Here is a 10,532-nt window from a genome sequence, read left to right as displayed (position 1 = left end):
GCCTACACGTTGATTGGTCAGAATGACGGATCTTAAAAGTGTCGTGACAACTTTTCGTAAGAATTTTTTCCGTCTAGCCCCCTTTCACAACGCGCGATAGGGAACTTCGTTCCAATATTTATAAAAATTGGACGGAAGAAAATACCTTAACCATCCGTGACCACGAAAATTGTAAAGTATTCGAAATGTCGAATGTGGTAAAGTGAAAATAACAAACTCTTAAGCCGTAAAACTAGTTTTAATTATGTTTATGATTAAATGAAGACGAAGATAATACAATATTGCTGTGTCAATATGTATTGTGTTAACGTCTGGTAAAACGTAATATAAGCTTTTCGAAATAAATAGATGAAGTGTATAACATTCCCTAATTATGTAAAAAAAAAATATTTTAAATATTTTCTAAATTTCGAATTATTCTAACATACGGTGCGAAAGAATTTTGGGTATCCACTGCGTTCACTTGGCAATTGAGAAAAATAAACAAACTCCAGATTTAACAAACAACAATAGCCTTTATTCAGTTCATAAATATTATTAATATGTACTTATTTTAAATTTTAATCATCCCAATTCAGTGAAAAGTGATCCCATTTTGAGATTTCATCAAACAGTCTCTGTCCAGGGCATTCAGTGGGAGTGACTTGTCTGTGTCCGATGAGTTTGTAATCGGATCGGATGTGACCGAGCCTCACACCAGCCTCGATCAGGTCCTTGACAGATTGTAGCTGCGCCTGGGGCGGTTGATTAGCTGGAATGAGATTGGACATGTTAAATTTAACACCGTAATCGGTACCTATCTCATGTTAAATGTGTAATAATTTACTAGGTATTTTTGGAAGTCAAAGAAATATTTATAGGAACGGATACTAATCGTCAATACCGAGCGCCCTATGAAATTTTATTCTCGTTGAATCTGTTCAGATCTGATTAACTACTACTATAAATCAATCGCGTGTAACCTCTAGACCAGTGATTCTCAACCACTGTGCCGCGGCACTTTTGTGTGCCGCCAAATTTTTTTTTTTTTTTTGTTTTTTTTTTGCCTTTGTAGGCAGACGGGCATAAATTTCAAAAGTGTGCCGCCAAATTTTGCAAATATATAATAATGTTAATATTATTAAATTATATCATTTAAAAAGAAAAATATTTTTAACATGAATATACAACATGTAACATAATTAACGCACACCCTGAAAGTAATTTGTTCAGAATCGGAATCTGGATCGATTTTGATTGTTTTTTACGTACCAAATTTTTTTTTTTAAATTTAGTTAAAACTAAGTAAATTACAGTCACCCTACACAGCTAGCTAAACAGTTCATAGAAACGAAAATGGAACGTAAGTCAGGGTATTAAGACTTTTTAAAATGAAATATCTAATTAGTAAAAAAAAATATTATTTAATTAAATAAATCTGATACTTAGGTATTTCAAGGCTAATAGTCTATTACAAAATAAAATACCTACGCACACAATACCAACAGCGACCGCCGGCACACAGCAACACTACAATACATAAAAGAAAGCCACGTAATACAAAAATAATTACTATCCCTTTCTTTCGTCGGCTTAATATTATTACAATAAACGGCAGGCTAATCCCGATGTTCGCGGCGACGCGGTTGCGTCGGCGGTGATCAAAGAAAAATCTAAACAACGAAGTCAATAAAATATTTTTGAGAAGTCAGTCACGCCGCGTCCACCTTATCGATAAGAGGTCAAGTGATAGTGCAAATAAAATATCTCCCGTATTTCGCTATGTCTTTTCGGTCAGTGACCTCCTAGATCAGCTGATTTGACGCCTCTCGACTTTTTTTTGTGGGGGCGAATTAAATCGCTAGTTTATAACACACAGACAATAAGTGCCGAAGAACTAAAGAATAAGATAATAACCGCCTTTGATAAAGTGAAAAGTGACATTGCAGTATTATCTAAAATAAAACAACAAATACGAAAACGGTCATTAAAGTGCATTGAACAAGGGGCGCGGCGAGTAGGTGTCTGTGTGTGCGTGCGCAGCGGAGTGTGAATCGGTGACCATTTTATTTCCACGAAATTGGAATAACTAATTTCACAAATAATCAATGTTAACGCACATATAAATAATATTTGGTGTATGCATAGCGTTTATACTATTAAAGTCTAATTGGGGTGTTTGAGGGTGTGCGTAAAATATGTTACATGTTGTATATTGAATCCACAAAAAAAAAAAAAAAATATTTGCTTTGCAACGCGGTTTTTCTTAGTGCCAAATTATGATGAAGCGGCGTGCATAGCAATAGGAATATGTCTCAAGTCGGCGCACACTTGCCACTTCTGCGTACAAAACGTGTTGTTTTATTGATAGTTGGGATTCACAAGGTGTTGCATAGTAGTTACTGCACCTTTTCTTTCGTTAAAATTGGCAAATATATGTGATTCTGTAGTAAGTAAATAATTTTTATCTTTTTCGTTGTGTGCCGCCAAATTTTGAAATCGTTAAATATGTGCCGCAATAAAAAAAGGTTCAAAATCACTGACTCTAGACTCTAGGACGTAACTCAGATCTTGGACAAAAGGGAATTTGGTTGGTCGACATTAATAAACTCTATTTTTTGGTTTTCTAAAAGCAATGTTCAATCATGTTTATAGTTATAAAAGAATATTTACTAATAAAATCTCCAATCAACAAGATTCCGATGCTTCGGGTGTTGACGCCGAACGCGTGAGCACCAATTGAACTCCAGCCACGGCCCTCGAACACAGTTCCTTCACCGCCGACTGCGAAACTGTAATTTTTGATAAATATATTAAACTCTCTCTCTCTCTCCTCTCTCTCTCTCTGACTCTCTCTTGTCGTAAAGCTACCGGCAGAAAGTAGCGGAGCAACCCTTCAAAATTTTAAAACACCTTCGAGTAGAAGCATAAAATTGGTTTCAATTCGGGTCCTACTTGTCGCTGTTTGAAAGGGGTGATTCGTGGCAGGCAATTGCCACTTCTACACTTGTTGACTTTTAGAAGTTGACAATTGTTGACTTCTAGAAGGGCACCAACTTGCCGAATCAGATGTCGAGAGGTGAGGCCGACGGCGACGGTTCAGTGCGGAGAGAGTAGTGTGATTAGTGCGAGTTTTTTAACTTCTCGATCGCGTAAAAGTTAACTCAAATTTGTATGGAGTTGGAACAGCGCCCCTAGCGGTAAACGAAGGGAAGCTGTTCCAACTCCATACAAATTTGAGTTAACTTTTACGAAAAAACTCGCACTAAGCACATGACTGTATAGATCTCTCTACGTTTGTCCCATCCATTTGTCAAGCTTTGCCAATTTGGTGCTAACGTCTAAAGCTGTTGCTAACTCAACCGTAGAATGAATATCCTTAGTTCATATCCACGGGACATTATGATTTATATTTAATTAACATTTATACTACAAACCTATATCCAATATCTTCCCAGCCATTAGTCACTTGGTGCACTCTTTGCATATTACGCAAATCTCTCTCACAGTCTGCTCGAACTAAGCATATTTTGGGAATGTAGCTGTGGTGAATCACTACTATGGGCACTGGACTGACTTTGAGTGGTGATGTCATTGTTGGTGGCCTTGCACCCCATTCCTCTCGGCTTACGAAGGGGAAGGAATAGTCTGGAAGAAAGTTAAAAAATTCGAATTTTAAATAATCGTGTCTAATTTGAAATCTAAATATAATCAAATATTACTTGGGTTAAGTACCGTTTTTGCTATAGTTAAGTAGACGAGGTCACTAATTCAGTAATAGCTGCCAGACTTAATTCATATTTCATCGTCTCAATTGTTTAGCACCACAATTATCGACCTAACCTAGAAACCATGGCTGTTTCTAGTCAGGAACGAAAAGGATGATGCAACTTAATGGGTTCAATTACAGCCTAATCATTCTATATATTTGAAATCAAATAAAACAAATAAGCAGGGCAGTGTTTTTTACCCAATGTGTCTGTGACCATGGTCAGTACAATAAGTTCAGATTGTCAACAAAAACAGAATTTTTTTTTTTTGTAATTGTATCATTGATAATAACTAGCTGTGTAACGTTTGTAATTACGCTAATTTTAAAACCAGTTAGAAATATTTGAATAGTTGCCATAACCATTTTAATTGTACAGAAAAATTAATACATAAAATGACATGAAACTATATCTTAAAGTTAATCTCGATGTTTCATAATTGTTCGAACATTCAAATTGGAATGCTTTTTTTTTTTATTGCCCTTGTAGGCAGACGAGCATACGGCCCACCTGATGGTGAGTGGTTACCGTCGCCCATGGACTTCAGCAATGCCAGGCGCAGAGCCAAGCCGCTGCCTACCGAAATTCTTGATATTTATTATATTTCTTGACAATTGAAGCAAATACCCGGGAGCTCCATTTTATATGGATTTTTTTAAACTGCACACTGTTATAAATGTTACAAACAAGTAGAGAACAGTTGAGTTGAAAAAAAATAAAAACTGTAGACAAATCGGTATACAGCAATTTTAGAACAACAAAAAAAACGATTTAATACATATGTCGAGATTAAAGTCAACAAAACATAATATATATGTACACTTTAATAAGTAGTAATAATATACTCCGTATCTGGCAGGTATATTCATGTCCGGATCACTTGGCACACGCGCTCAACTAACACATAATGACTTGTTAGCATTACGTCACAGATGTCGGATATCTATGGCGTATCACTGCCAAAATTATGACTCATTAATTAAATAAATTCACACGTAGAAACGTACCAAAACGGGATTTTTTTTCCATTTGAAGTAACGATATATCTTTCTTAGTGCTTCATGGTATTTAGGGTTTTTTTTTATTTATTTTGCCACACAGAAAAAACGTCTGTAATATTTTAGAAAAACTTACCACTAACTAATTTTATTGGACTAGGCAATGCAGTCACTGCCGAGATTAAGCTAATTGTAATAAATAAAAGTCGAACAGCCATCGTACCTGTAAATAATCAGAATAAAATAATAAAACATTGGAACTAAAATTTGCTGACATATTATAAGATAGCTTAGAATAGAGTTTGAAAATTCGTGGTTAATAGCTCGTGGCTTGGACTTGCGTCTTAAAATGGAAATAGTCTTTGGAATTACGTCTCCGAAAACATTCACACATTGATGATGATTTTATGCAATATTTTCTTATTGATCTTCGTAAAGATTCTTCAACCTATAATCGAAGTTTCGGTCTTTGACGCATATTTATTATTCGTTATAAAATATGCTGTGTACTACTTAAATTGATTTTTATTCTTTTTTATTCGTAGATTGGTGATCAAGTTCACGGCTCACTTGACGTACAGCGGTTTCCGGAGCACGTAGACTTATATACATATTTCGTTAAGTATGTATTATTATATCGTGAGGTAATACTAGTAATGTAATATTCAGTATCTTATCAAACGTTGTACATGCATTACGATAAGGGAATAATAAATTACTTTGATTTTAATTTGACTTTGATATGGTATTGACTTCCGGTTTAATTACATCAAATTACATCGACGTGACGTTATTACTTTAAACTACTTTGTTCATAGGTATTTATTTGCTTATGTTGTTACGGTTCAGAATAGCAACAACTCATCTTTTTCCGTGAGTACCGAAAAGGGTGTGACTAAGGGATTCACTAGAAAAAGGACCGAAGCGTTGTTGGGTACATACCCAGGATATTGCGATCGCCAATCAAAGTTAATTGGAAGTAAGGCGGTATTTGAGTACACAGAAGTGGGTAGAACTATTCCGCCTATTGTTACGAAGCATCCATGCATTCAGAATCAATAAATAGAATATGCAAAAATCAAATTTAGACTGTCGATGTCCAAGATTGGGGGGGGGGATGGAATTCACGTTGTGATATCTCTAGGCTCTTTTTCTTTTTCATTGCTTAGATGGGTGGACGAGCTCACGATCCACTGGTATTCGGTGGTTACCGGATCCAATAGGCATCAACAACAATCGTGAATGCCGCTACTCACTTTGAGACATGAGTTCTAAATCTCAGTTATACAGTACAATGGCTGCCGCAAACCTTCAAACCGAAACGCATTACTGCTTCACGGCAGAAATAGGCAGGGTAGTGATACCAGCCCGTTTGGCCTCACAAGACGCCCTACCGTCTGTTATTCCGCAAATTACAATTTTTGCGGGTTTGATTTTTATTATCCGATATTAGTCCTCCACTGTGGAACTCATTTGTGAACATTTGTTAGGTAAATATTTCATTCGAAAAATTAGTACCTGCCGGCGGGATTCGAACGCTGGTACAGTCACATCGCTCGATACGAGTGCTCTGTGCCTCTTATCCTTTAGGCCACGACGTCTCAAAACGGCTCTGGTAACTACTTATTACAATTACAAAGAACCTTGTCTGGCTATTTTAGGCAAAAAAAAAACATTCAACTTCCATTTCAAATTTAAAATGGAACGTTTTTCTCATTAATTCAGGTAGTGCAGGCAAAAAGTTAGATTTGCAAAACACAATTTAATATTCACTAAAAGCGAATAAACAGTAAGAATAAAAGCCTTTGGTCTAAATATGTTGAACTTCGCAATTGGCATTACGTAGTGTTAATATTTATATAAAAATTTCATTTACTTTTCCTATTGTTTACTCTCATAAGTGTGAAAGCTTTTACTATTTTTGAATATTGATTATTTTGAATATATAGATTTTTATTGCTTAGCTGGATGTACGAGATCACAGCCCACCTGATGTTAAGTGGTTACTGGAGCCAATAGACATCTACAACGTAAATGCGCCACCCACCTCGAGATATAAGTTCTAAGGTCTCAGTATAGTTACAACGGCTACCCCACCCTTCGAACCGAAACGCATTACTGCTTCACGGCGGAAATAGGCGGGGGTGGTGGTACCTACCCGTACGGACTCCCAAGAGGTCCTACCACCAGTGATTACGCAAATTATAATTTTGCGGGTTTGATTTTTATTACACGATGTTATTCCTTCACCGTGGAAGTCAATCGTGAACATTTGTTGAATACGTATTTCATTAGAAAATTTGGTACCCGCCTGCGGGATTCGAACACCGGTGCATCGCTTTATACGAATGCACCGGACGTCTTATCCTTTAGGCCACGACGACTTCAAAATGTAAATCGACACTTTATTGTTGGTTATTTTTTTGAAATACAATTAATATAATACTTACTTTATGAAATTTAGTTATTCACAGCACAGAGATATTATAATATACAATGTTTTCACTTCTGTGATCGATCAATCAATGTGACTTAGTACATAAATTCTTTCGTTATGTTCGCTTAATGTATAACAAGCTCTATTTATATATGTTGTGTATTTTTTAGGTATTTAATCTGACCAATGACATAAGCCTAATTCGACGTCACCGATAAGGGTAGTGTTTATTAATGTATTCAATAGGGCTGTCAGGTTAATACCCTTTTTAATTTGATTGATTGATAACATTAAAACTTAATGAGATGTTCGCATGATTCATTCTTGAGATTGCTTCAAATTACCTTATTTTTTATATAAGTGAGTCATTCGGACAAACTACGTTAAACATTTACGATACAAATGTGCTTTTCGAGTAAGTTCGTAGTAATTTTAATAGGTATTTCAAGATAGGTACTCTCCTCTTGTGGGTTCGCACGGGTAGGTACCACCGCCCTGCCTATTTCTGCCGTAAAGCAGTAATGAGTTTCGATTTTAAGGGTGGGGCAGCCGTTGTAACTATACTGAGACTTTAGAACTCATATCTCAAGGTGGATAGCGGCATTTACGTTGTAGATTTCTATGGGCTCCAGTAACCACTTAACACCAGGTGGGCTGTGGGCTCGTCCACCCATCTAAGCAATAATAATAAACAAATAAAAGTTTGGAAACTAGCATTCTTGGGGATCCATTCACTGTAAAAACTCTTGTTAATTATTACCATTACCTTCTCTTTTTGTAGGAAGGCAGAGAGGGCGCGTCGGTCATTGAGGCATGCCCCCTCAATTTGGATTCCGCGCGCGAAATTTCGCGTAATTGTGAAATTAATTTAATTAAACGAGGTTTTTTTTTTTTTTTTCCTACCTATTCTGATAGCCTTGAGAGGCTATTTCAGCTTCGCCCTAACGTTTGTAGGTGAGGCTCACGGGGCTCAAACCTGACTACGATGCTAACACGAACCCTAGCAAGAGTCGTGCTTCGCAGAATCTACCACCGGATCGGAAACGCGACCCACTGAGAAGATCCGGCGAGAAACTCAGTGGGCTGTGTCTGAGAGTTAATTTACTCGTCGAGCCCGTCGCTTGCGACGAAGGGCGGTGACCGGTGCTTGAATTACCTAAAAGCACCGTTAGCGGATCGGGAGGATCCGTAATGACGTGCTTTGGGTGACGTCGACGGTTTACCATTCGGTCTACAGGATCGGGTATGTAATTCCCAGCGGCCACGACAAGAGGGTTCTCGAAATGGCGCAATGATGCCGACTGTAGATACTTACTGAGAGAGTCGAGCTCCAGGTCATCGTAGAGATCCACGTTCCTCAAGAACCACGGGGCTCCGACGGCTATCCTGCAAAAACGGGATTGGATAATTTGAAATGATTTTAGGTGAGTGCGGGCCGCGTGAGCGAACACTACACTTGCATATGTCATGACGGGGCGTATGCAAGTTTTGTAGAGTGTCACCTTATTTCTAAGGGACATTTTACTTCGCCTGCATATCATCGGGTAGAGACGTCCTAGAATGAAGGCGGCACGGTCGCGTACCGTCTTAATGTGAGGGCGGAATGTCATCCTACTGTCGAGGGTGACGCTTAAATATTTGACCTTCGGGGCCCACGGTATGGGCTGGTCGAACATCTTTAATGAGTTTGTGATATTTCACGAAAGAGTTTCTACTATCTTCAAAATGTTTTTGAATGGCATTCCTTTACCTTTTAAAATATTCGTTTGTTTGCAAATATCAAGGATAACTAGATTCTATTTTAATAACTTTAGATCTAATATAGAAGCGAATATTTGTCAGTTTTTTTTTATTTTGTTCTTAATCGATGTGTTTGTATGTAGATTGTTTTTGTACTTACTACAGTTGCTGTTGCCGCTTTGAGAAGATTTTTGTCATATCACGATTAAAGTTGAATGGACGGAGCGCGAATAATATCAACAAATTGGTATGTTTCATTTATTAGCGACAGTAATATATTTATATATATTATAAAAGAAATAAGCAGTGCCTTTGTACATAATTTTCTTATTACTCTGTACTGTGTCTTGTTTTCTGTGTGTACATAAATAAATAAATAAAATAAAATAAAATATTTTTTTATTGCATAGATGGGTGGACGAGCTCACAGCCTACCTGGTGTTAAGTGGTTACTGGAGCCCATAGACGACTACAACGTAAATGCGCCACCCACCTTGAAATATAAGTTCTAAGGTCTCAGTATAGTTAAAACGGCTGCCCTACCCTTCAAACCGAAACACATTACTGCTTCACGGCAGAAATAAGCATGGTGGTGGTACCTACCCTTGCGGACTCACAAGAGGTCCTACCACCAGATGTCAAAGTGAGGTTGTTATTGCTTAATTCGTTTGCTTTGTACAAAATAAAATAAGCACTTTTTGAAATAGGAATATGTTGTAATCTAGCTGAAGTGACAATAGTGTGTGTTGAGTAGGTAAATCCAGTCTCGCTTGCAGGTGGTTAAAAATATAGTTTCGAATAGGATACAGAGTTAGATAAATACCCAAGTTCAAGGTTAATGCAGCTGAGAGTATATTTAAGGCTTATAGGATCCACGACCATCAGGCGAGAGCCTTATCTAATTTTAGCGCTATAAGTTAATAAGGAAAAAAGGCAAAATAGTCATCACGATAACAGTGATGGATTGCTGTTTACTAATGTGAAATAAATAACATGATTGATAACGATTGTCCCACACTAATTAAAGTAATTGAGATATTTTGCGAGCACTTGAATTAAATCTCTAGGAATCAGTAGTACCGCGATTTATTTTTTACTAGTTTCGGTTTCAGTTTGATTAGTAATCTGAAGCTTATTTCGTGTCACGCTGACTCAGCAACGGTAAGTTAGTTCAATCAGAAAAAAAAATGAAAATAATTTTTGGCAATTTTAATACGTATGAACTGAAATAGTCTAAGCAGATTGACAAGTTTGTATGGTTACTCTACTGATAGGTATATGTACATGTTTGATGGATGATAATTTTATTCTGTATTTTCCTGATAGAAGTTAAGTTTTATGCTGAGCATTATCATTCTAACGTAATAGTCAGGAACTGTGTTTATTGAAATCGCCTTCATTAAAGTAATTTAACTGTATTTTTCCACATTTACACAATCAGGTCCGTGTTATTCTAGTATTTCTAATTGACCAGGTTCTTTCCCGTTTAGAATAATATAGATATTTTGTTAGAAAATCGTTTGTAGATGCATTCACGAACCAGCTGCTCTTGAGCTGTTAGCTTTCCTCCAGAGGTTCCTCCTTCGGGCAGTTGCTAGAAAATACCAT

General features: G+C 36.9%; 1 protein-coding gene across 1 annotated transcript; it reads right to left on the bottom strand.

The window, feature by feature from the left end:
• Positions 1–495: 495 nt before the first annotated feature.
• On the bottom strand, positions 496–7,303 carry PGRP (peptidoglycan recognition protein). Its single transcript, NM_001257020.2, is given in 5 exon segments — positions 496–751; positions 2,653–2,771; positions 3,417–3,627; positions 4,884–4,970; positions 7,198–7,303. Coding segments are annotated over 4 exon segments (603 nt in total). The 5' UTR covers positions 4,966–4,970; positions 7,198–7,303; the 3' UTR covers positions 496–560.
• Positions 7,304–10,532: the final 3,229 nt, after the last annotated feature.

This window comes from Bombyx mori, chromosome 16, assembly GCF_030269925.1.
Source record: "Bombyx mori chromosome 16, ASM3026992v2".
In the NCBI taxonomy this organism is placed as follows: domain Eukaryota; kingdom Metazoa; phylum Arthropoda; class Insecta; order Lepidoptera; family Bombycidae; genus Bombyx; species Bombyx mori.
Note: the sequence above shows the minus strand (reverse complement) of the source record. Positions and strands in the feature narration are given on the sequence as shown.